This window comes from Nesoenas mayeri (assembly GCF_963082525.1).
Source record: "Nesoenas mayeri genome assembly, chromosome: 3".
NCBI lineage: Eukaryota > Metazoa > Chordata > Aves > Columbiformes > Columbidae > Nesoenas > Nesoenas mayeri.
This window is the reverse complement of record NC_137544.1, coordinates 6119241-6142359: the sequence shown is the minus strand read 5'-3', so window position 1 is coordinate 6142359 and position 23119 is coordinate 6119241. Positions and strand designations below refer to the sequence as shown.

The window sequence follows — 23119 nt, the reverse complement described above, 5'->3', positions numbered from 1 at the left end:
CAAGGGGGGGCAGGGGAAGAAAATAAATGGGTTTAGCTACAGTGCCAACATAGTTTCAACATGATGGAGACCATTAAGAAAATCTTGTAAGTTTTCAGATATTTTTTTTTTCCTGATCTTTCAGAATTTTCAGTTAGTTCTGATTTGTCTCAGTAAAAGATGCTTTGGAAAAAAGATTTTTGAATATACTTCTTGCTGCTTGTCATGGATGACTAGAATAGAGCATTTTCCAGCGTGCTTCAAAACACAACTTTATTTTACTTGCAGATAAATTACTTAAAGTTATATTCAGTTTTATTTAGTGTTTTGTGGGTGAAGTTCTGTGCTGATTTTAAAACTGTATCTGAGAGGAAGCAGCTTTTCAAAGTAAGTGATAGAGATGCAATTTTATAGCCTATTTATGATTTTTTATGGGTATGTATGCATGCAGTACCTATAAATAATTACCTCACTATACCTATATGATTTCTTAAAGGAATCTATTTTCACAGTTCAGAAGATTGAAGTAAATAGTGCTCTTCTACAGAGTTATTCAAATCCCACTTTCAATTAAAGCTTAAATTCATCAGCATGCTAAATGATGTGGTTTTTAATTTCATAGCTTAATATGTTTGTGCATGTATGGTTTGCCTTGTTCATAGTAAGTTTAACAAGAAGAATTTGCTTTTACAAATGAATATATATCAAACACGCTTTGCTGTGAAACGAGGGCAACAAAAAGACCAGAGAGCTGCAGATTTACCCTGATAACTTAATCTCATATATGTGCTTAAAAATAAGATGTCTGGAATAACGATAGGGCACTTATGGGTAGGATAGGCTGCTATATGCTACACGCTGCTCTTTTTCGTCAGGTTTAGAGAATAAGCAGTTTTAAATCATATAATTTAGGTCTCTTATGATATCTTTCGCTAACCAGTCATAGTGGATACATCTCAAAGCGTTACGCTTTACACCAGAGTTCTCCGTAAGACTTGGTGCTGTCGTTGATTAAGTCACTAAATACTTTAACCTTTTTTTTTCCCATAAGATAATATTGAAAGTGATACTAGATCCCATCAGCCCCTTCCAGATCTGCCCCTCAGACCAGGTGACAGCCGAGCACACCTGCTGTCCAGCACTACAGGCTGAGCCACCAACTCACAAATCTGTTCATAAACCTGCAGGAATTCTTTACAGTGACACCCCCCCCACCCCCAGGTACGCTATTTTAACATCCTGACATCCCATTCGACAGGTTTTTCTTTAGATAACTACAACTAGCATTGTGAAAAGTCAGAAAACTCCCGACGGTGGAAAACAGAAGCGCAAATCTCGCAGTACTCACCCCAAAAGAAGTTTTGCTGACATGGTGTCACTGAGCTGAACAGGCTGTTTGATGCCATAGTCCCTCTCGGTTCACGCAGAGCTTTCACCTCCTGGTGTAAATACTTCTTGGATCCTCAAACTGAAAACACAAACCATAGCCAAACCTTGGTTTAGTTTTACGGTGTTCCTGGATTGCATAGACTCTATAGTTGTTTTTTTCCCTGTCAAAAAAATTGTGTAGCACTCGCAACGTGTGAAAAGCAAGGAAACAAACCAAAACAAAAAAAGAGAATGAGCAAATATTTGAAGGACCTACTATTACTGCATAGACTGTGGTTAGAGAGCACTTACTGACTCTGTTGGTCTCAGTGGCTGGTAGTGACCTGCGGAGATTAACCATTTAAAAACCAGAGACTTCGCTGCTGTCCTCCTGGAGAAAGTTCGCACCGCACTTGTGGTTCTGTGGTTGTTTGTGAGGCGAATGAAGCATTCACACAATCCAAAAAAGCAAAAGCTTTAAAACTCCTTTTTTTTTTTGCAAGCACTGTTACTGGAGCGAGCGAGTCATGTGGCTGTGACATCAGAGGACTCCGAGCAGGGACTGCCCACACTGTGGCTTTTTCTTTCTCTCTCTCCCCCCCCTTTTTTTATTTTAAATCTTTTTTTTTAATTTTTTTTTTTTTTTAAATCTATTCTGACAAAAGGCCCGTGGTAAGGCCCTTTCTGGCATCCAGAAGGATATAGCTTTTTAGTTTTTGTGACTCAGGAGGATTTGGAGAGAGTACAAAGTGCTGTAAGAACCCAAACTTCTGTACAGTTAAAGCATATGGACAGCAGAACTTTATTTGTACTCTCAGTTCAGGTTCCCCCCACTCTTCTCCCCCCCTCTTTTATATATATATTTTTTTAATTTATATTCCCCCCCCCTCTCTCCCTCCTTCATTATTATGTCTGTGGAAAAGTGAGCAAAATTGGCACAAGTGCCTGTGTGAAATTCTGAACAACAGTGATGATTTACAATAATTTACATCTTTGGATTGTATCACGAGCTTGGGTCTGCTTCACATTTGCTGGGTGGCTGGACTCCTTCTGTTTTACTTTTTCTCCTTGTCTTCCTATACTTGTGAATCTGTAACTCATTGTAAGAAACTTTACCTTTCCGAAGGTCCAGTAGCCGACTGCTTGTTGGGGTTGTGTTTTTTACTGTAATTGGCTGTCACACAAGCGATTCCTTTGCAAATCTTAAATCATGTCTCCCTTGCTTTACGTGCCTTCAAAACTACTTGGCAGTTTTATGTAATGCGAATTAAGGGCAATTATGTTCCTTTTATATTTGGGGCAAAATGTCATTTGGTTATCATAACTAGTTGCGTGCTGCAGTCTGAGTGATGCTTTTGAATCTTGGTATTGCTGGGGTTTAATGTAGACATTGCATAACAGAATGAACCGGGAGGTTCTGATTGCACTTACATTAATTGCATATTACAGTTTCAGTGTTTAGGAGAAATAGAACAGTCAGAATTTTTGGGAGACTATAAATAACTTTATTCACCAGTTAATGTTAGCACTTAGTTTTAAAATGAAACATAAATTTGATGCACATGTAAGATTTTAATACTTAATATCATCTGTGTGCATGTGTGTATAATATTTTTTATATACTTAACATATTGTAACTTGGACTTTGATTGTGTAATATAAGCCTTTACTGTACCAGGACTGAGTGGGTTAACAAAAGCAGTATTTTTTTGTTTATAATAGAGGCTTTGAAATAAATTGCAAAATGCTGTGTGTAGTAAGGAATAATGTGCACAGACAGTGTGTATTAGTAGTCTTGATTTGCTCACTCAGATTCAGAACAAAATTGGAAACATCTTGGAGAAAGTACCTTTTTTTTTTTTGCCCCTTTGGACATTATGTCTAGAACTTTTCTTATTAGCCTGATTGTATCACACATGCACTGTATTTTCTAGTTTGGCTGAATGATTTTAATTTTTCATTTCTTTGTCATTTATCTTTTTGGGAGCAGAAGAGTGATGTACAACATTTTCTAGACCCTGTTCAGTTTGTACTTGTGTAATAAAATACGTGTCTTTGAAGCTGCCATCCTTCCTTTCTTATTTTCCTCTTTGCCCTCAGTTTTCCCAGTAAGAAGTTGGCCAGGAATGATGTGAGATGAACAGCTGGGGGTGCGGGTGGGAAGCAGGTTCTCTGGTTTATGGAGATTGAGAGAAAAAGGAGATTTCAGTACAAATTAAGACATCGTATGTTTCGATTTTCATTATATAGTTACCAAAGCAACATAAAACCCTTCATAAACACTACTTTCATGATAGTTATTGTAAGGTAAATGGCATTGTTTATATCTCAGTACTTTGAAAGTTACTAGCTGTTGCCCAAATTATTGAATTCTACCTTAAAATGAAAAAGGAGTATTCTGCAAATCACTCATCTCATGTAAAAGTAAAGCTGTTATTTAATTCTCCTAGTGATGGATTGCTTTTATTTCTCTGTGTTTTCACAGTATGGTTAAGAACATCAGTGGAGAAAAGATAAGGATATAAAAATGATGGGAAGAATGGTATTCTTTTCATATAAGCAAAATACATTTGTGGATGTTACAGTTTTAATCAACTTTTGATGCAGCAAAAGCTTTGGAAGTTGCTGCCTCTGTTGTTTGTGGAACTTAATTGTAAGCACAATGTTTCTTCCATATTTCTCAACTTCTATTTGATAGTAGATTATTTTTTTTTATATAACAGATAAGCCATGTCTTGATCTTAAACACTTGTTTTCATTCAGATGAATGTAATTCTTTGATTTATTTTTTTTTTAAAGCTGCAGAATTTATTCTTAGTCACATTTTAACATTAGAACAGTGAACTTCTTACAAAAGCCTGAATTTTAAAATTCATTGTATTGAAATACTGTATTCAGGCTGTCTCAGGACTGGCTTTTTAATGCTTTCACTCGTGTGCACAAAGTTACTCTCTAACTTTATCACTGTGTTTTGATATGATACCTATATAAGATTCTTTTTACTATATTTATTTTTCACCTGTGCTGTCAAGACAGTGCGGTGAAGTCTTCATCTAGTAAGGCAAAATCTCTTAAAAGCAGAAAACCAGCTCGTTTAACTGAGTAATCTAGATGTAGTTTACCAAAACAGTCACTGAAAAGAATGCAAGATTTTTAGTGCAGAGACATTATAAAGCTGAACTCCATGCAGACCTAATATCCGTGAAACCCACGGCTTCTGTCAGTGTAGTTTGTGTTTCTGCCGAAGCAGATGGATGAATCCTGGAAATCCACCGTAGAAACCAGTGTCTTGATTGCAGACCGTCTTTTGTTTGAAAGGCAGATCTCCAAAAACCGAAGTTAACGTATGTGTTCCATAGGGGATGCTTTAAGTCACAATTACACTTACAAAGGAAGTATTATGCTGAGGAATTTCTCTGGTAAACTATGGGCTTGATCTTTGATGACAAATGAAATCGTGCTTAAAGTCAATTGCAATGCAACGCCAGAAGGTAATTACGTCTTGCGCTTTGGTTTGAAATGCGTTTTGAAACTTCAAAACCGCGTTTTGTTTCCAAACGTTTTGCCGTTGTCACTCGAAGTCTGTACAGCACACAAACAGCACGAGGTGCTGCCCAACGTTTATTTGGACTTAAATGTTTTTCTATGCTACAACTGGGGAAATATAAATATTCCGCTTAAAACGGTATGATGACAAACTTGTTAATTTGCACTTGCCTATAAGTTTTACAATATATACTATAACACGACGCTGACTTTTATAATACATAAAGTCCTTATGCAGTTTCTTCAGATGCTGGTATTAATTGGAGGTGTTATTAACGTATCTGTTCCCACTAGAGCAATTTTTCTTTTAGGAGCGAAACCTCTCTCTTTGGTGCCTTTTTTCATAACTTGGAAGTAATGATAATTTTTAGAGGGATAGTGCTGTGTTTTCTGATGTTTCTTAGATGATACATTTAACGCACCATTTTAATATATTTGCACTTTTGTTGCTAGATGGGGGTGTCTTATAGACTCCTAGTGTCCTGCATCTCTGCAGCAGCTTCAAGTGTGCTGATACTGCATTGATACTAAACTGGTAAAGCAAAAGCTGAAAGTCACTGTGGGTTAAAGAAAAATATAACTGCAAGGTTATTTTAGCAGTCTCTCATTTAAAAATGCTGCCTATCGGTGCCTGCAAAGAGTAGCATTAAACGTCTGAATTTTACTGCTGCCTTTTTATGACGACTTTCTGTTCTCTCTGACTTAATCTTATTTAGAAGAAGGTTATTAGTTTGAAGCAGACAGTTCTCAGGACCACTTTAGCATAGAGAGGAGGAAAAAATACTGTCACATTTCTAGTGTAAGCAAATGTATGTTTTCTGTGCAGTGGATCCAGGCTACTGAAGATCAAATTAAACTTGAAACTCAGGTTTTATTTCAGTAGAAAGGATGGTCATCTTCTGTTAACCGGCGAGTGCATCATATAATAGCAAGTAATAATAAATCGTTTTCCTTCAGTTTGAGTTGCCAGCTCTCTCACTTCTCCAGTGAAATAATCCACAATGAGGGACTACATCGTAATGGTCACATGTGCCTCATCTTGATTATTCTTACTGCTGAGACATTTTTTCTGACAAATGTGACTTTTTTTTGTGTTCCTCAAATACATCTTGTAGACTGTATATTCATTGAGAAAGTCGATTAGGTGCACTCATTCTAAACAATCAATATATGGCGTTTAAGATAATCCTACCCTCCTAGCTATATATATATATATATGTATATATATATTTTCCTTTTTTTAAAGTCATTTCACAGAAAATATGGGAAACTTGTCTCATATAACAGCTGAGGATGTGGCTAGGTTAAGGCAGGAAACTGCTACCCACAATGCAATGTTACATACACTACCACTTAATAAAATTTATTTCAAACATGCTACTGACAAAACCAAAGAAAAATAATATCCTAACTATGCTAGTTAGTACACTAAATATATCTAGGGAAAAGTGAAAGTAATCTCTCTAGAGTCTTTTTTGCTTCTAGGGTACAATGCTACCAGTAGTTAAACCGGAGCAGATCTCAGTGGCTGAAAGCAGTGACCTATTTTTAGAAAATATTCATGTTACTCTGGAAATAAATGATTATATGCTTTTTAATACCAGTCCAAGTTATTTTATAGAGACAGAATTCAGATAAGCTCTCTCCTTAGGTTTTTCTGGCTGTCAAAATAGCCTCTTCTGTAGTTTTAAAACTGGCAGCTTTTCTTCGTCCTATTTTTGACAGAATCTTACTGCAGCCGAGCAGCCTTTTACCTTTCCTTCCCACTTCATCTATTTGTAGCTTGGTGTGAAAATACTTTCCATATCATATGTTGGAAAGGAACCCAGGAGAGGAAAGTTCATCTTCCTAGATTATGTCAAGATTTAAAGGTTTCTGCTTGTTTTATTTGATCGCCTGCAAACTGAAGAGTGTAATAAATTGTGAGAGGTGAATACGTTTAGTTAAATTCTAAGGTATATTTAATAGACTTGAAACTTCCCAATATCAGAGAGAGATCCATGCAAAGTCACTGATGCTGCTCTGCCATAAATGCCTTGAAAGTCTTGTTCTAGGTGTATTTTTATTGCTGGCTCTTCTTAAACGCGCGTCTATTCGGGGCGATCCTCTCGCTGAACGTTTCTGAAGCGTTTGCCTCTCTAGTTAGAGAACACTTATCAAGACCAGCTGCTGTGGTGCTGTGGATCCTGTCCATGGACTCATGGTGGTCTCCTGAACAACGTTCTTCAAGTTTGACAGGTGAGACAGAGGCTCTCCAGTGCCACTGCTTCTGGATGAATCCAGCTGTGGTTGGAGAAAGTGCATCTTGCCAAAATATATGGGTAAGACCACACACAGCCTTTAAAATAGTTATTGTAAGCTTATTTTTAGGCAATATATGTCTTGACAGTTCTTTTATTTGCATGCCAGTTTCACTGCTGCTTGTAGATTTTTCATTTATTTTAGTAATGGCAATTGCAGATTTAGATCTGTGTTTGTTAAGCTTTTGCACAACATTTACACTGGAAAAATACAGACTTGCTGCTTTCAAACCTCAGTCAAGATTAGAGAAGAGATTCTAAAAAATATTCAAGCAGAGTCTTCACGCTTTTCAGATTTGATGTCAGTATTTTCATATTAAACCCCATTTTCAGGGGCATAGTTCAGCAATAAAAATGTGCTTCTCGTTTTAAAATTATACCAGTTTCAGTAGCTTCTGTGCTTGTATAAGTCTGCAGCAATGTTGATTTAAGACATGAAATTAGTTCAGTAAGCAATAAAAAGGAATTTTTTTTTTGGTTTTTTTTTTGGTTTTTTTTTGTTTTTTTTTAAATGTGTAGTTATTAAATACTGAATTTAGAATCTGTATTTGATTTATGTTATAACTCCTGGACAGTATTTTTCATGTGTATTTTAATGTGTAGAATATTCTTTGCATTCTAAGTGCCTGCTTCAACAGTTGGCTCTATAACATGTATTTAAAATATTGTATGTTTGACAGTATAGAAGGGGGTTACACCCTGTAGAATTCCTGAGTAAACAATACCCGTTTGGTAACTTTGAGAACAGATGTTTTTTAAATACCCCAAGAGAAATTAAATATAATACTGAAATGGAATATCATAAACCATTCATTGGGTAGTGATGCTTTAACGTTATGGATTCATAATGATATTTTTTTCCCCTGTTTCTGTATTTTCCAGATTATCTTGCATAATTAATGCGTGCCTGTTGCTCAGCAAAACATTACTCATTTTTTATTACCGAACATTGCATAGTACTGTTGTTTATAGCACTGGACTTTACAGACAATTAAGGAAATAGTCACTGCCCTGAGGAGTGTACAATTAAATCTATGCAGCCTCGCCATTTATGTAAAATATGAAAAAGAGCGTAGGGAAAAACCCCACGTAATGAACTGTAATAAAAATGAGTGATTTGAAGAACTTCATGGCAAAGGGAGAGGAGTTAGTTTTAATTTTGCTATTAACTTTTCTCCACATAATCTAGTATGAAGAATGATAGAAATTGGTGTGCAGTTGGCTGGTCTTATCTGCTTGAACTCGAGCCTGATGCCTGATCATAGTTGCTTCTCTATATTTTTTGGTAAAAAACCTCAACCCCGTAACATTTCCTTATGCAATGAATGCAAGTTGAAATATTTCTGTGTTTTTTATGGTGTTTACATACATTTGAGTTCATCAATCCTGTAAATAGTATTTCTTTTTAGGAAAAAAAAAAAGTAAAGTTAGGTAGTTTCATCCTTTCTTCCATTTATCTCTCCATATTCTTATTTCTTTTTTTTAAAGTATTTAGTACTTCTTTCCACAGCTTTTCCAACAGTCGAAGCTTTCCCTTGTAATTAAAAATGTATATTTTTGTTAGGGAAGAGGTCTGAAGATAATTCATGAGAGAGTTGAGAAGAGGATGAGGGGGCTTGGAAGGAATACAATTGGAAGGAGGCGAGTTAGAAAGAAACTCTCGTGTTTTTTTTATGAGTTGCTCTTTTAACAATACGGCTCCCATTCTGTAGAGAAAGAATACTGAAGGTGAGGAGCAATGAAGACACTGAAACAGGACGAAGAACAAAAAACATGCATCCCTTTTCATGGTGACAGCATCCATAGGAGAAAACGGCCTTCCAGTCTTCCAGGGAATGGGAAACCCAGGTTGTTCTGAAATAACCAGTTCAGGTGATTCTGTTCTCTGATGTTCAGAAACACAGGTGTCAATTATTCTGAAGATTTTTTAATTGTTTTAGTCATGCTCTGAGTAACAGACTGTTTAATAACTGAGTGGTGGTAATGAAGAAAAAAAATATATAAAAATGAATTACAATCATTCTTTCCACTCATACCTCCTCCTTTGCTGACCTTCCAACCCTAAAATTAAGGAAGCAAGGCTGGTTTTTCAGAGAGACCCTGTGGTTTGGTTGCCAGAATCCAGACCTTTAACTTCTAAGATAAATAATGCCAAGCTTTGAGGAAATGTTCTGTGTGGGTAAGACAGTGTATGCGTTATTTAGTTTTTAATACTTAGATATTTTTGTACTTTCACCATTTATTTCTGTTCTGTTTAGATGGAAAAATAATAATTTGTTTTAAGAAGATACACCACTGTGTTTGCTTGTTAGGTCCTTGAGGGAAGGGTCTATTGGGCACCCAAAGCAATTAGCTCTGCAAGTATCACCAGTTGGGTGACCAGGGTGCTTTTAACTTGGAGACCAACCTATAATCAAAGTGAATTGTTACATTTCCATTTCACGAGCAAATGCAGGTTCTGGGTCTACCACTTGGCACAAAGGGTCAAATTCTGCATTTTGGGGATCAAATTCTGCATTTTGGCATTAAAAGGTGATAGTGGACAACCCGCGGACTACTGGGTGTTGCCTTCTGATTCCAGAATGCATGAGGACAGGCCATGGCAATGAATGGGCACTCAGTACTCCAATCACTTTTGTATGGCCAAATTCCTTGTTAGGTATTAGAACAGGAGTATGTTGGAATGGGAGCATCAAAAACAAGCTTTGCTGGAAAATTCGGCAGCCTAGTCACAAATGAATCCAGGCTGAAAAATAAATGGTGTTCTCTAGTATTTAATAAATTCCTTTCCTAAGAGCATTCGGCTTCTGGATTGCAGTTTTTGAGTTGTTCTGGGCCTGAAAAGATCTTGGATTCAGCGTTATCACTCCGTCCAAAAATTAGTTCAGGAATCAAACAAACCTCTTTTTCACGTCCTTGCATGTCAAATAAGATGTTGATTGGTTAATGTTTGCATGGAATAATTAAATTTATTTCTATTTTTATAAGCTACATATTTTTTTAAAAAAGCTGTATTTTAGGAGGGTGAGATCTACATTGTAAATTAATTCCTGTCACACTTAGCGTGTACCAAAATCCATTAGATGAGGTTGGTTGTAACAGTTACGTTCTCGGTGACATTTGTCTCTTCTGGATTTCATACAGGTCCTTCTAGCCAGGGTTCTTCATCCATTGGGAGCACCAATGGGGATGTACAGATTGATGCTAGCAGGGCATTTCATAAATCAAGAAGCACTCTGGGCAGTTTGCTGCTTTGCCAGGAACCCCAATACTAAGGGAAATGAGGCTTCTCATGTCATAAGGGGCCCTCAGAAATAATCGTATTCTCTGTAAAGAGTAAAATGAGCTAACCTCTATTTTTCACATTTTAAGCCTTTATGTCTGTATAGGTGGAGTATATCTTTGAAAAAGAAACTTCAGTAACTGTTGGGCTGCGAGAATATGCACAATATCCATTTTGCCGTCTTTATCCTGCTTATTTTGTAAAATGTGTAATTGTTGTCCTTCCTTCAAAGCCTTTTTTAATTATTTTTATATTTTTTTTTATGAAATTCTAAATGTTTTCTTGCTTTTTCAGTCCAGTTTTGCCCAATGTGGGTTTGAAGCAGCAGAATGTTTATATTTCAGTTTCAGGAAAAATGATACCAGTCTGTTCTGAAATTGAGCATTTGCAGTAGTGAGTGGCATCTTTACAAGCTAAACATAATGATCAAAGAGTTGAAGAAATAACAAATTTAGTTGTCTTTTGGACAAAATTACAATGGAATAGCGTTTGGTTTGTCATTTAACCTCAGAATGATTTATTTTTCTTCTCTTTTAATTGAAGAACAAATCCAATTCATAACTGAATGCAATTCAATCTTCTCATTTTCTGATGTGGGCACAAAATATCTGTTTTATCTGTGCATAGGAGCTACAGTAATTCAAGCTTATTTTTCCTTTTGAATAACTGAAATAAACTGAAAGAGTCAGACATTCATTACATGACATTATTATGCCCAGACACATTTTTAGAGTTCATGAATTTTAGAAAACACTAATTCTTTGCTTTCCTTTCAACTCTGATTAGTAACTATTCCTAGATTGGACATATGACAGCTATGCAACTAGAGTAGAAAGCTTTTCTACAAGATTTCCTATTAATTTAGAGGTGAAATCTGAAAAACTTGCAAATAGATGTATTCTCAACTGATAGTTTTGGGTTTTTGCCCTTTTATTTCTTTTTTTTTTTTCTTTCTTTTTTCCCCTCAGATTTGTGTTGCTGTGCTAAAAAAGTCAGTTTAGCTAAACTCTGGAAGAATAAGGAGGAAACCAGCACAGTAATGCTAGAATTAAAGTTTCCAGTGATCATTAGTACAGCCCCATTGTATGTGGTACATAATAATAGTGTTAACTCATTGCATTTCTTTTCGTCCCTAAAACTCCTGACTCATTCTTTGCATGGGTTGAATACTCCTCACTTCAGAGTTAGTTATTCAGTGATTTTCTATTTATCACTCATTTTTATCACTCGTTACTCATTATATGGCCGTCTGCCATCTTTCCTGCACAGCATTCAAACTCTAGTATGAAGAAGAATTACTAACTTTCATGTGCTCTTTTGTGGAACACGTCACACGATGGGAGCACTTAACAAACAGTAGTTATTATTTTTTCTTCACAGTATGTTATTCTCTGTATCAGATACATAGTTTGATGGAGATACAGAGAGAATAACATTTAAAAAATGAAAGTCAAATTGAAGTCCAAACTTCTCAGTCACTCTATAGTACACAACTGGGGCGTACTTTTTGTGAAAATGCTTAGGTTTATCTATATAACTTTATAAGTTTAAACAGCTAATTTTTTCAATGATAGATGTAGGAACTTACACAAATCAAATACTGTGGTTTAGACAAGGTTAGCGATCACTTCCTAAAAGGAAGCCTGGTTAAATGGAGTGTTGTTCTGATCTGTGACGATGTTTCTTTCTTCTTACACATAGATGAGCTTCATTATATGTGTTTTCCAAACATAAAATCGTGGGTGGGATATGACAATGTTCCCCATAGTCCACTGGAGTGTGTAACAGGGCAGGGTGAGTTAAGCTGATGGGTCCAGAGATGATATTTCCATCTCAACAGTTCATATAAGGATTTGATTATTTCAGCAGCTTTCATGCCAACACTGACCTCTGGTCATTTGACGTATTTCTTGCACAGGAACGTGTTTGAATTAAGCCATATGCAGATCAAGAACCAAAAAGATGCTTCACTGTTTAGGACACTGATTTACTATCAAGAAGTATGGATTCATTTAACCACGGTCTTATTTTGAGATGTTTGATTAACAAACTCCAAAAAGTTGGGTTTAGTGAGGAGTATTTAAAATATCACTTAGGGACTCTGATGTAATTTTTTTCATTTCACAGAATCCTAGAATGTCAGGGATTGGAAGGTACCTCCAAAGCTCATCCACTCCAATCCCCCTGCTGGAGCAGGAACACCCAGATGAGGTTACACAGGAAGGTGTCCAGGCGGGTTTTGAATGTCTGCAGAGAAGGAGACTCCACAACCTCCCTGGGCAGCCTGTTCAGTGTCTGTCACCCTCACCGGGAAGAAGTTTCTTCTCATATATAAGTGGAACCTCTTCTGTTCCAGTTGGCACCCTTTGCCCTTTGTCTCATCATTGGTTGTCACCGAGAAGAGCCTGGCTCTGTCCTCCTGACTCTCACACTTTACATATTTATAAACATTAATGAAGTCACCCCTCAGTTTCCTCTTCTCCAGGCTAAAGAGACCCAGCTCCCTCAGCCTTTTCTCACATGGGAGATGCTCCACTCCCTTCATCATCTTTGTTGCCCTGTGCTGGACTCTCTCCAGCAGTTCCCTGTCCTTCTGGAACGGAGGGGCCCAGAACTGGACACGATATTCCAGGTGTGGTCTCACCAGGGCAGAGTAGAGGGGAGGAGATCCTCCCTCGACCTACTAACCATTTGCATGTTATTGAGCTAGCAAGTTATTTGCAAGTTATTGAGCTGGCAGCTCATGGCCTGGATGGGTGTACCTGCGATGGATAAAGAACTGGCTGGAGAGCTGGGCTCAAAGAATTGTGAATGGAGCCAAATTCAGTTGGTGGCCGGTCATGAGTGGTATTCCCCAGGGCTCAGTATTGGGACCATTTCTGTTTAATCTCTTTATCAGTGATCTGGATGATGGGATTGAGTGCATCCTTAGTAAGTTTGTAGGTGACACCAAACTGGGTGGACCGAGTGTTGATCTGCTGGAGGGTGGGAAGGTCATACAGAGGGATCTGGACTGGCTGAATCATTGGGCTGAGGCCAATTGTATGAGGTTTAACAAGTCCAAGTGCCAGGTCCTGCACTTTGGTTACAACAACTCCAGGCAGCGCTACAGGCTCAGGGAAGAGTGGCTGAAATGTTCCCAGTGCAAAAGGATCTGGAGGTGTTGGTGACAGGGGCTGAACAGGAGCCAGCGTGTGTCCAGGTGGCCAAAAAGGCCAAGAGCATCCGGGCTTGTTTCAGGAATAATGTGGCCAGCAGGACTAGAGAAGTGGTTGTGCCACTGTACTCAGCACTGGTGAGGCCCCACCTTGAATACTGTGTTCAGTTTTGGGCGCCTCATCATAAGAAGGACATCAAAATACTAGAGAGAGTTCAGAGAAGGGCAATGAAGCAGTCAAGGGGTCTGGAGCACAAGTGTGATGAGGAGCAGCTGAGGAAACTGGGGATGTTCGGCCTGGAGAAAAGGAGGCTGAGGGGAGACCTTATCATTGTCTACAACTACCTGAAAGGAGGTTGTAGCGTGGAGGGTGTTGGTCTTCTCTTCTCTCAAGTAGCAAGTGACAGGATGAGAGGAAATGGCCTCAAGTTGCGCCAGGGGAGGTTCAGATTGGATATTTGGAAAAATTTCTTCATGGAAAGGGTTGTCAGGCATTGGAACAGGCTGCCCAGGGAAGTGGTGGAGTCACCATCCCTGGAGGGGTGTAAAAGGTGTTTAGATGAGGTTCTTAGGGACATGGTTTAGTTCTACAATTAGGTTATGTTGTGGTTGGACATGATGATCCTGAGGGTCTCTTCCAACTGAAATGGTTCTGTGATCTGTGAAATTGGGGTGGGGAGGAGCTAAATTATTGAAGGTAATGACTTCTATGGACAACAAAGCTGCTCTTGTGGAACTGTGGAAAGACCATTAAAATACTGTATATACTTTTTCTGTTTTCTGCATTTCATTTCATGGCTGTATCGAAGTCTGTACAGCATAAGAGCAAAAAGAGAACTCAGAAAACAAGGAGAAAAAAGTTTATTCAGTATTGCTGCTTTTTTCATTGTTCAAAGAGTATTAATGGAACTTACTGTGTTTTATGATTTCAGATACTAATTATTAGCTGCTTCTGTCCTCCCTCTTACTTGTTTAGGAGGTAAACAAGTTAAAGTCTGTTTTGCAAATACACAAGGGGGACAGATTGATTCTGGGTCTGAATTTGGGAGCTGGTAGTACCTTTTCCAAAAGAAGTACTGAAGTTGCCATTGGAAAATATATGTTGTGTTCAGCTCTTTACATGCCTGCAGTATTATTTATTTCATTATACTATATTTAAATTAAAGAAAGAAAATGCATTGATAGGAACAGTCTTTATGTAGCATCATGAAATAAAGGTCTTTATTAGATGTCTAAACACAGAATCTTAGAACTTTCAGTCCAAGCTTTGACCAGTGTTTTTTTCTTGGCTTTGGGCTAGTCGCTTGAACTTGGCATGCGTTCGTCTTGGCTTGATTATTCCTTTCATTTACCATAAATCAGGAGTAATTATGCTGAAGTTATTGCAATTTTATGGAGGTAAAAGAGCTGTTAAAAAGCAGAGAGAATGGTGTATTGGCAAAGGGCTACAGTCTGGTGCTTGAGGGGTGAACTTGTCTTTGGGGCTGAACCACACGCTGCTCTTTGAACCTTCGGGAAGTTATGTGAGTTGTTCTGGTCTTCACTTTGTCATCAGTAAAATGGGAATGATTTTGTTTTGGTTTTAGATTTTAATGAATTTAATTAATGGCATTTGAGGGGTGTTCAATGTTTGAGGGGTGACCAACGATGAGGGTTATAGGAGTACCAGCATTGCTTGAATTTGTCTCTGTTGTGTTTTGTAGAATTTTAGTCCCTTATATCTGAGAAACAGAGAAGACTCCATGATATTTTACCATGAAAGTGAAGATTTCCACTACTTAAATAGTTCTAAGGAATAGATATATTTTTTTTCTTACTCCATCTTCCAGTCATCATTGTAGAATATTTGTTTAGTTGAGTATTAGAATTTTTCAACTGATTTAAGTCCCTCAGTGGAATCTCCCATGAGTTTTCTGGTGCCAGGTTTTCTGATTTGTTTCTTCCCACTATCAAAATCAATATCCTGGGAACTGCTTGAGTTAACCAAATAAATTGCTAGTGACTATGGTACTTTCATATTTATAGATTTATGTTGCTACTGAGCCTGTAACTCTAGGGATTTTTTTTTTTTTAAGTTTAAGGAGGGTGCAGAACATAAGCAAGTGTTATACTTAATCCTGTCTAATAAACATCACCATGGGGTCATCAGAGCACAGTCCCTTGTGCTTTCCTCAGTATAACTTATTGCTTTGTTTAAAAAATAAAAAAAATCAGGGTACTTACAAATCTTCTGTATAACTACATTTCAACTGAGATCAACATTTTGTTGTTCAAAACAGGATAACAGCTGTGACTTTGTAAGCTACTGTTAGTGGTTTTTAGAAGCTAATTTGTCAGCGAGCTGGCACGCTGAGCTCATTTGCCGAAAGACGTTGATGTCATCTCCCATATCGTTCTTTGTCAAAGCTCAGTGTCTCTTTTCCTTTAACCAGTGATTCTCAAATAGAACGCTACAGATTGGGGCTGTTTGCCAGTTGCATTAGTTTTCTGTTTATGTAACTTGAATTTAGATCGTTTGTGGCTTAACACAAAATTCGGTTGTCATGTGAGAGCTGATTACCCTTTTTTTGTACCCTGTATTCATGATCTGTGGCTTCTTTTTGTGTGCTTTGAATAAAAAAAGTGAAGAGCAGTAATGTTTATTGTTTTCAAGTATTGCTACTTAATTTATTCAAACAGTGTTCAATGTAACTTCTTATTGCTTGTTCTACATGTAGCACAAAATAAGTATAGTACTGATTAAAAATAAGGTTTCTTGAAAGAATGAATGATCTAAAATCAGTGATACTTAGATGTCAATAAATAATTTTGTGTTGAAACAATGTATGATTTCTGTTGAACGTCTTGTCTAAAAAGGAACTGCAAAATTGTACTTTTTCAGGTTCTGTATTATTGCTAAGAAGTAAGTAATCACAGCACTGGTGTGGAATTTAGTAGAACTCCGTAGTTTTAATCATTTTAATAAATTACTTGGTGGCTTTTTAGTAGCTCCAGTTTCTTGGTAGCTTTACAAAATGTCGTGGGATATAAAGAAGAGATCCTTCTGCAAGATATCAGCTAAATAAAAGATGAGAAATTACCCTTAAGTAGTTTATTTCTACACCAGAGTAAAGTTACTTGTGAGATCTACCAGAGATCTTGGAGGAGTGAGAAAGTCTGCTAATGGCAATGTGCTTTATTTAGGGTACTGAAATGAAATGCTGAGTGTGTGGAGCCACCCGAGGATTTTACAGAATTGAGTAGGTGATAAAACAGGTGAAATCCATTGCTGATAAACCCCAAGTCATGTGCATGAACTCTGCTGTTTATTTTCATAGAAAAAGAGAGCTGAGGCAGGCTCTCCAAGCTTAACTGAGGTTCAGTAGTTGTCAAAAATGGGTTGGATTTTAAATGAAATAAAGGAATATGAGGGAAAACAGCATTACTAGTAGTTCTGCAGTTGTGCTGACTTATAAAAACAAAAGCCTTAGAATAGAAAAGAACTGAATGAATTCCACACACGGAGAAACTGAATTGGCAAAGTGCTAAAGCCTGGAAAGAGACAACTGGGAGGGGAACGTGATAGAAATCTGGAATTATGAGCAATATGGAGAAAGTGAATGGGAACAATTATTTCCCTTTTTCGTAACAAAAAAAACTAGGGGCACCTAATTAAATTTATCAGATGACGGGCTTAAAATGAACACAAGGAAGTATTTTTTTTACAATGTGCAATTAAATTGTTGAATTCATAAATTCATTGCCACGAGGTACTGTAGAAGCCAAAAATTATAGGAGCTTAACAAGGAAGAAGAGAAGATGATGGAGGTGAGGTTTATCTATAGCTATAAACCACAGTTGTCTAGTCATAACCTTGGGCTAAACTTAAAAGTCTGTGCCGATCCCTATTCTAAATGTTTGGTGTTTAAATAGACTGATAACAGTGTCTAGATTATAGTGCTACGTACTGTGTAATAGTATAGTAATACTATGGGGAATAAAGTCACCAAATCAAAGATTTTATGTTACTGTATAAATGAACAACCAGCGTAAGATAGGGATTCAGAAACTTAAGAACTTTTAATGGCTTATGCTTATGATGGTAAGTAGGCTGTACTACTGTAGAAGTGTTTTTGAAAGCATCTAACCTAAGTAGTGTTAATTTGATTTGTAATTTATTGGTCATCCAAACATTAATATTTCACTGTGAATTTTAAATTTAAAACAATAAGGTATTTTCCAGTTTGATTCTCATTGGTGTAGTCAATCAGAGATTTTTCAGGTGTTTTTTTTTCCCTATTTAAAATTCTTTGTTTGGTTGACACTTCTAAGCTTTTTTTCTTTGAATGTTGATGTTTTTTGCTCCAGTCATTGTTCTTCTTCATGAGTTTGCCTAGTCCTTCTGGAAGAAAGTCATATGAGTACCCTTAATAGCTGTATGTATCATAAAAGTGAGGCTTCAGATAGGAAAGGGAATTACCACAGAATCACAGAATGTCAGGGATTGGAAGGGACCTCGAAAGCTCATCCAGTCCAATCCCCCTGCTGGAGCAGGAACACCCAGATGAGGTTACACAGGAAGGTGTCCAGGTGAGTCCTGAATGTCTCCAGAGTAGGAGACTCCACAACCTCCCTGGGCAGCCTGTTCAGTGTCTGTCACCCTCACTGAGAAGAAGTTTCTTCGCGTATTTAAGTGGAACCTCTTCTGTTCCAGTTTGAACCCATTACCCCATGTCCTATCATTGGTTGTCACCGAGAAGAGTCTGGCTCCATCCTCGTGACACTCACCCTTTATATATCTGTAAATACCACTTTAAAAAGTCTGTAAAATACTGATTTTAATTATCTGCACCTTAATTTTCTAGCCATTTTCTGAAGGAGGCACCCTCGTTTAAAGTTACGTGAATACCTGTAGTATTAAGGCTACAAAAATTCTATTAATTTATCTAAAATGACTGACTTTTAAGAGAGGTTTGCTTCTGTATTTACTATTATCCTACTTTATTTCCTAAGAGTATGCTTTAATGAAAGTCTTAGGGCATGAATTTGGTTCCATTTTATACTTAGGTACAGACAAAATTAAGCCTAAAGGTGTGCTTAACGAAAAAAGCTCCAGTAAAGTTTCAAGATACAACATTGTAGATTATAATTTACAATAACTCTTAACATGACAGACAGGCAAAATATACTGAAACCATAATGTGTGTATCTGTTATTAAACACTTAATTGAGGGGTTTTTTTTTAATTTCAGTTTTGAATCCAGCATTTGTCATATTAGATTTCAACCGTGCTTTTATATATGCCTGAGGGTGAACTTTATACATCATCTTATAGATCAGAAACACAAAATGTTATCACACTGCCATCTGGACTGATTTATCCTTCTATCGTCAGAGATTTATGATGATTATATTCAAACACTTAATGTTTTCTTTTTCAAACATTTCAACACAGTAGACTATTAAATCAAAACTTCCTTTTGAAAGATTGATTGGTGCAAATGTATCTAATTGCATCCGAAGTATATTCAGAACTCCATTCAAAAGTGTTGATACCATGTTTTTGGATTACAGAAGGACCACACATGGTTGTTTAACGGTTGCATAAAACTCCGTCCTGTTTTCCCTGAATCCCGATTATTTCCAGAGGTAGCAGATAAAGATTTCCACCTTCCTCTTTCTCATCCATATAAGAGGTAGCACTTCTATGGCCTGACTTTTGATTTCTGCTTCGCCATGTGATTATTTAAAAGCCTGCGCTTCTATCCGTGTGATAAGAAGGTAATTGAACTGCTTTTCCTATCTAAATTCTTGGATTTCAAGTGGAGTATTTGTAGTAAGGCATGTTGAACTGCCAACTTCTCTTCATCTCCTTTCCATGAACTTCCTGCAACCCCAAAAAAACTTTAAGGTGGTCTGTTGATTTATTTTATTTTATTTTTTCCCTAAGTGAAAATTCAGATTAGCAATTGTCAAATTTATTTTCATATTTTGAGAAATTACTTTACAGGGCTGGATGATAGGATGAAATTTTCATGGTTTGACAGCCTTTCGGGGTATATGCTACAAAATGTGTGTGTGTGCTTGTCTGTACTTTTGGACTGGCATTACAATATGCCTGAGGAGGACATTTGATGTGAAATTATTATGTTTTTCATGTTTAAAAGAAAAATAACATCTATTTTGCTACCTGGACTTTATGGACCTTTTAAGTGTTTGATGTTGCTGTATGAGTATAAGACTAACAAACACAAACCTCTGTTAAATTGTGAATTCATTTTGATTTTGCCCAAATGCTATTACGTTTTTTATATTTGCTTAATTGTTGTAGCAGTGTGAATATTTTGAAAGCATGTAAAATTGAAAACATAGTAGCCAGATGTACTAATTAATCTCTGGAAAAGCCTGGAATATGGGTTGGGCAGGACGTGTAGCACAGTATGGGGATAAACGTGGTGTCATCAGTATTTTCAAATAAGTGTCATGGAAATATATATAAGTATTTTCAGAAGTAGCAAGAAAATAGCTTTGTTAAAATGTGAACAAACTGCGTAATCAAGAGGAACCTGTGGCTTTGATATAATGAACCCTTATTGACTCTCTTCTCCATGTATTTCAGTATTTTGTCTGTAGGAGCGGACAGAATTGGTTACTTCAGAAGAAAGTACAAGAATTGTGCAAGAGGACAGTGCAATAGCCTGCTCGTATGGGGGAAAAAACAACACCCGACTATCAGTTAGTGATTTAAGCTTCTGAAATACAAGTGTATTTCACAAGTTATTTTCAACAGGAATTTAGGAATTCTTTAATTCAACCTTAACCTGAGGTATTGTGCTGTATTATGGCCATCACCACATGTGTTAAAGAAAGATGAAAGAAATGTTGCAGTAGATATGTGGGATAATCAACTTTCCAAGAAGTTCTCATTGTAATCCTTAATAGTGAGATAAAATGTGAAAGCCCAGATCATGAGGTTTCTATTTCTTTCAAAATATGTTTGAATATCAGCTCCAGGGATCCAAGACATGTTTGAGTACTAACAGATAATTGTTGTCCATGTAAGCATTCAGTTATAAAACCATTGAACAAATTATTCAATGAACTTATTTTTCTTTATATTTGAGTCCTACTTTTCTCTTGTCCAGAAGCTGCAGCTCTGGTTTGTTCCGCTTTGATTTGGCAAGGGAACGGGATCACAGCTGATCTAATGCTCTTTTCTTTACGTAGCAATTTATTTTTACAAAGCTTCTGCATAACTCTTTCTACTTTGCTAATTGGCCCATTTCAGCTGAAGTTGACAAAATTAAGAGGGATGGAGTGGTAGATCCTGGTCACTGCAATTCCATAAGCCTTGTTTCTTAGCACTACAAGCAATGCTGGACAGGGACGCTGAGAGATCGGTGAGTTCATTTTCCCTTTTTTAATAGCAACTCTACTTAATATTAGTGGGTGTTACACTTGTAAGGCAGGTTAGTAGAAATTTGAGTCTCCCACTTTGTTTTTTCTGAAGCTTATCTTTCTGTCTTGCCAACTTATCCTCACCATCATCAGCTTCAAATGAGTGATACAATATAAAAACATTCTGTGGGAAGGTTATTTCTATCAATTAGTGGATAATCTGCAAATTGAGAGACATCTTGCAATCACGTCCATTCTTTGGAACTCAACTTTGAAAGAGTGAAGAGGCTCCATGAAGTCTTTCTGCCTTCCATCAGGGCTATGATGATGTGTGATGATACAGTATCTCATGGTTTTGATGGTATCATGGAAAGATTCTGTACTGACAGAGGGATTAGTTCTATAACCCTTCTCCTGTCGATTTGTGGCACTTAAATCTCACATTGCTTGAATGATTCAATATTTTAGGCACCACACAGGTAAATGCTCTCAGTTGTTTCAGATTGATGTTGTCAAATGGGAGATTTTCTGTAGAGACCTACGCCATTTTCAATGATTAAAAATATCCACAGATCATTAGATTCATTTTGAATTCCAACAGAAATGTCTTCTGTGTAAGGGCAAGATGGAGTTCAGTCTTTCCATTGGATGAAGGGAAAGGTTTGGTGTGTTTCACCTCTGAATCTTTTCGTTACCTAGAATATTTTAACTCCTAGAGTGGATAGAGTTTTTAAAATATTGGGACAATTCTAGTTCCAAGACCTCTTGGTGAGGACTGCTTTAACTACCTCCAAGTTCCAGGAGAGTGTCTGAACCTTGCTGGTTCTTGTCACAGCATCCCCTGGACAGAGGATGGGTCATCTTGAAGTGCATGTCCCTTCGTGGTGGGAAACCTTTCACCGGTGGCAGAAACTTCTGTTGTAACCCTAAGTTTTTATTTCCAGTGTTAACCAGGCACGAATCTTCTCTTCCTCTTCATTTATGGCTAAATAGCTGTTGCAAGAAGGATTAATTAACCTCACGTCTGCACTGTCAGTGTATGCACCTAAGTGTAACCTTTCTTTCTGCAGCCAGCAGAGAGAAATAAGCACTTTTAGTTAGTGATTCACTTGAAAATTAGTGTCTAAAATCAGGCAGATGAATCATAACACTCTCCACTGCCTTTGAAGGAAGCGTAGGCTGACCCACATAGACGTAGATATTTGGTCCACCTCAGAAACATCCTGCTTCACCCACAGTGTAAGTATTTTGTACTCAAACCGCTGGAGAACAGAGCCATGAAATCCCATCTGTTACTCTATTGTTACTGTCAGAATCTTGTGTCACTGGAGCAGGTCTTTCAAGTACTTCCACATTGTTTTGTGTGAATGGTGTAAAATACTGTTGTTGTGGGCATCAAAGCTGCTCTTCCAGGCTGTGTAGCTGGACCTAAATCTCTTCTTTTCCTCTTTTGAAACATGCTGACCTAACTGTTTTTTCTTAGAGTACAACCACTTTATTATATTTGAGTTAAAATTAACTAAATACTTCGGTTACAATTCCGTATGATGTTAGTATCATTAAAACTTCTCAAATAAGTACAGCTAAGAATTTTTAATTTTATTAGGGCAAGCTTTGTAATCTTTTTTTTTTCCTTTAATAATTAAAAAACAAGCAAAGAAAAACAATCCATCAGTCAATCTTCAGGTCTTATATGACATTCATCACGTTTCATCTTTGAAACAGATCCTGCATTCACTTTTGTAAATCAGCATCTTGTGGAAACAATTCGGTGAGGCTTGGCTATGCTAGGATCATCTCCTGTGGGTAATGTTACATTTGGAAGAGCAGCCCATTAAACAGACTCTTGCCCCAGTAGAGAAACTACACCTGACGTCCAGCACTTTAAATGAATTTACTGGTACTTCTGATTTTGGGATCAGATTCTTCAAAGTCTTGGGAGAATCTAATATAAGTGACAATATTAGTGACTGCAGCTGCTGTTTGAAAGAAATACTTTACCATTTCTCTTGAACCTGTCCTCTCTTTTTGGCTGTAGATGGTATTTCCCCCGTTTCCCAAGCTTGTGATTTAGATGTCATCTTCAATTTCTCCAAGATTGCCTCAGAG

General features: G+C 37.1%; 2 protein-coding genes across 3 annotated transcripts in view; one reads left to right on the top strand and one right to left on the bottom strand.

Moving 5' to 3' along the window:
- RUNX2 (RUNX family transcription factor 2) overlaps positions 1-1385 on the bottom strand; it is a gene marked incomplete at both ends in the record, with an annotated part of 230210 nt that extends 228825 nt beyond the window's left edge. Inside the window, one exon of the mRNA XM_080341028.1 lies at positions 1328-1385. Within this exon, the coding sequence (XP_080197154.1) occupies positions 1328-1385 (58 nt within the window). The remainder of the gene's footprint in view (positions 1-1327) is intronic.
- SUPT3H (SPT3 homolog, SAGA and STAGA complex component) overlaps positions 1-23119 on the top strand; it is a gene marked incomplete at its 5' end in the record, with an annotated part of 272713 nt that overhangs the window by 31794 nt on the left and 217800 nt on the right. The gene's annotated exons all lie outside the window — the stretch shown is intronic.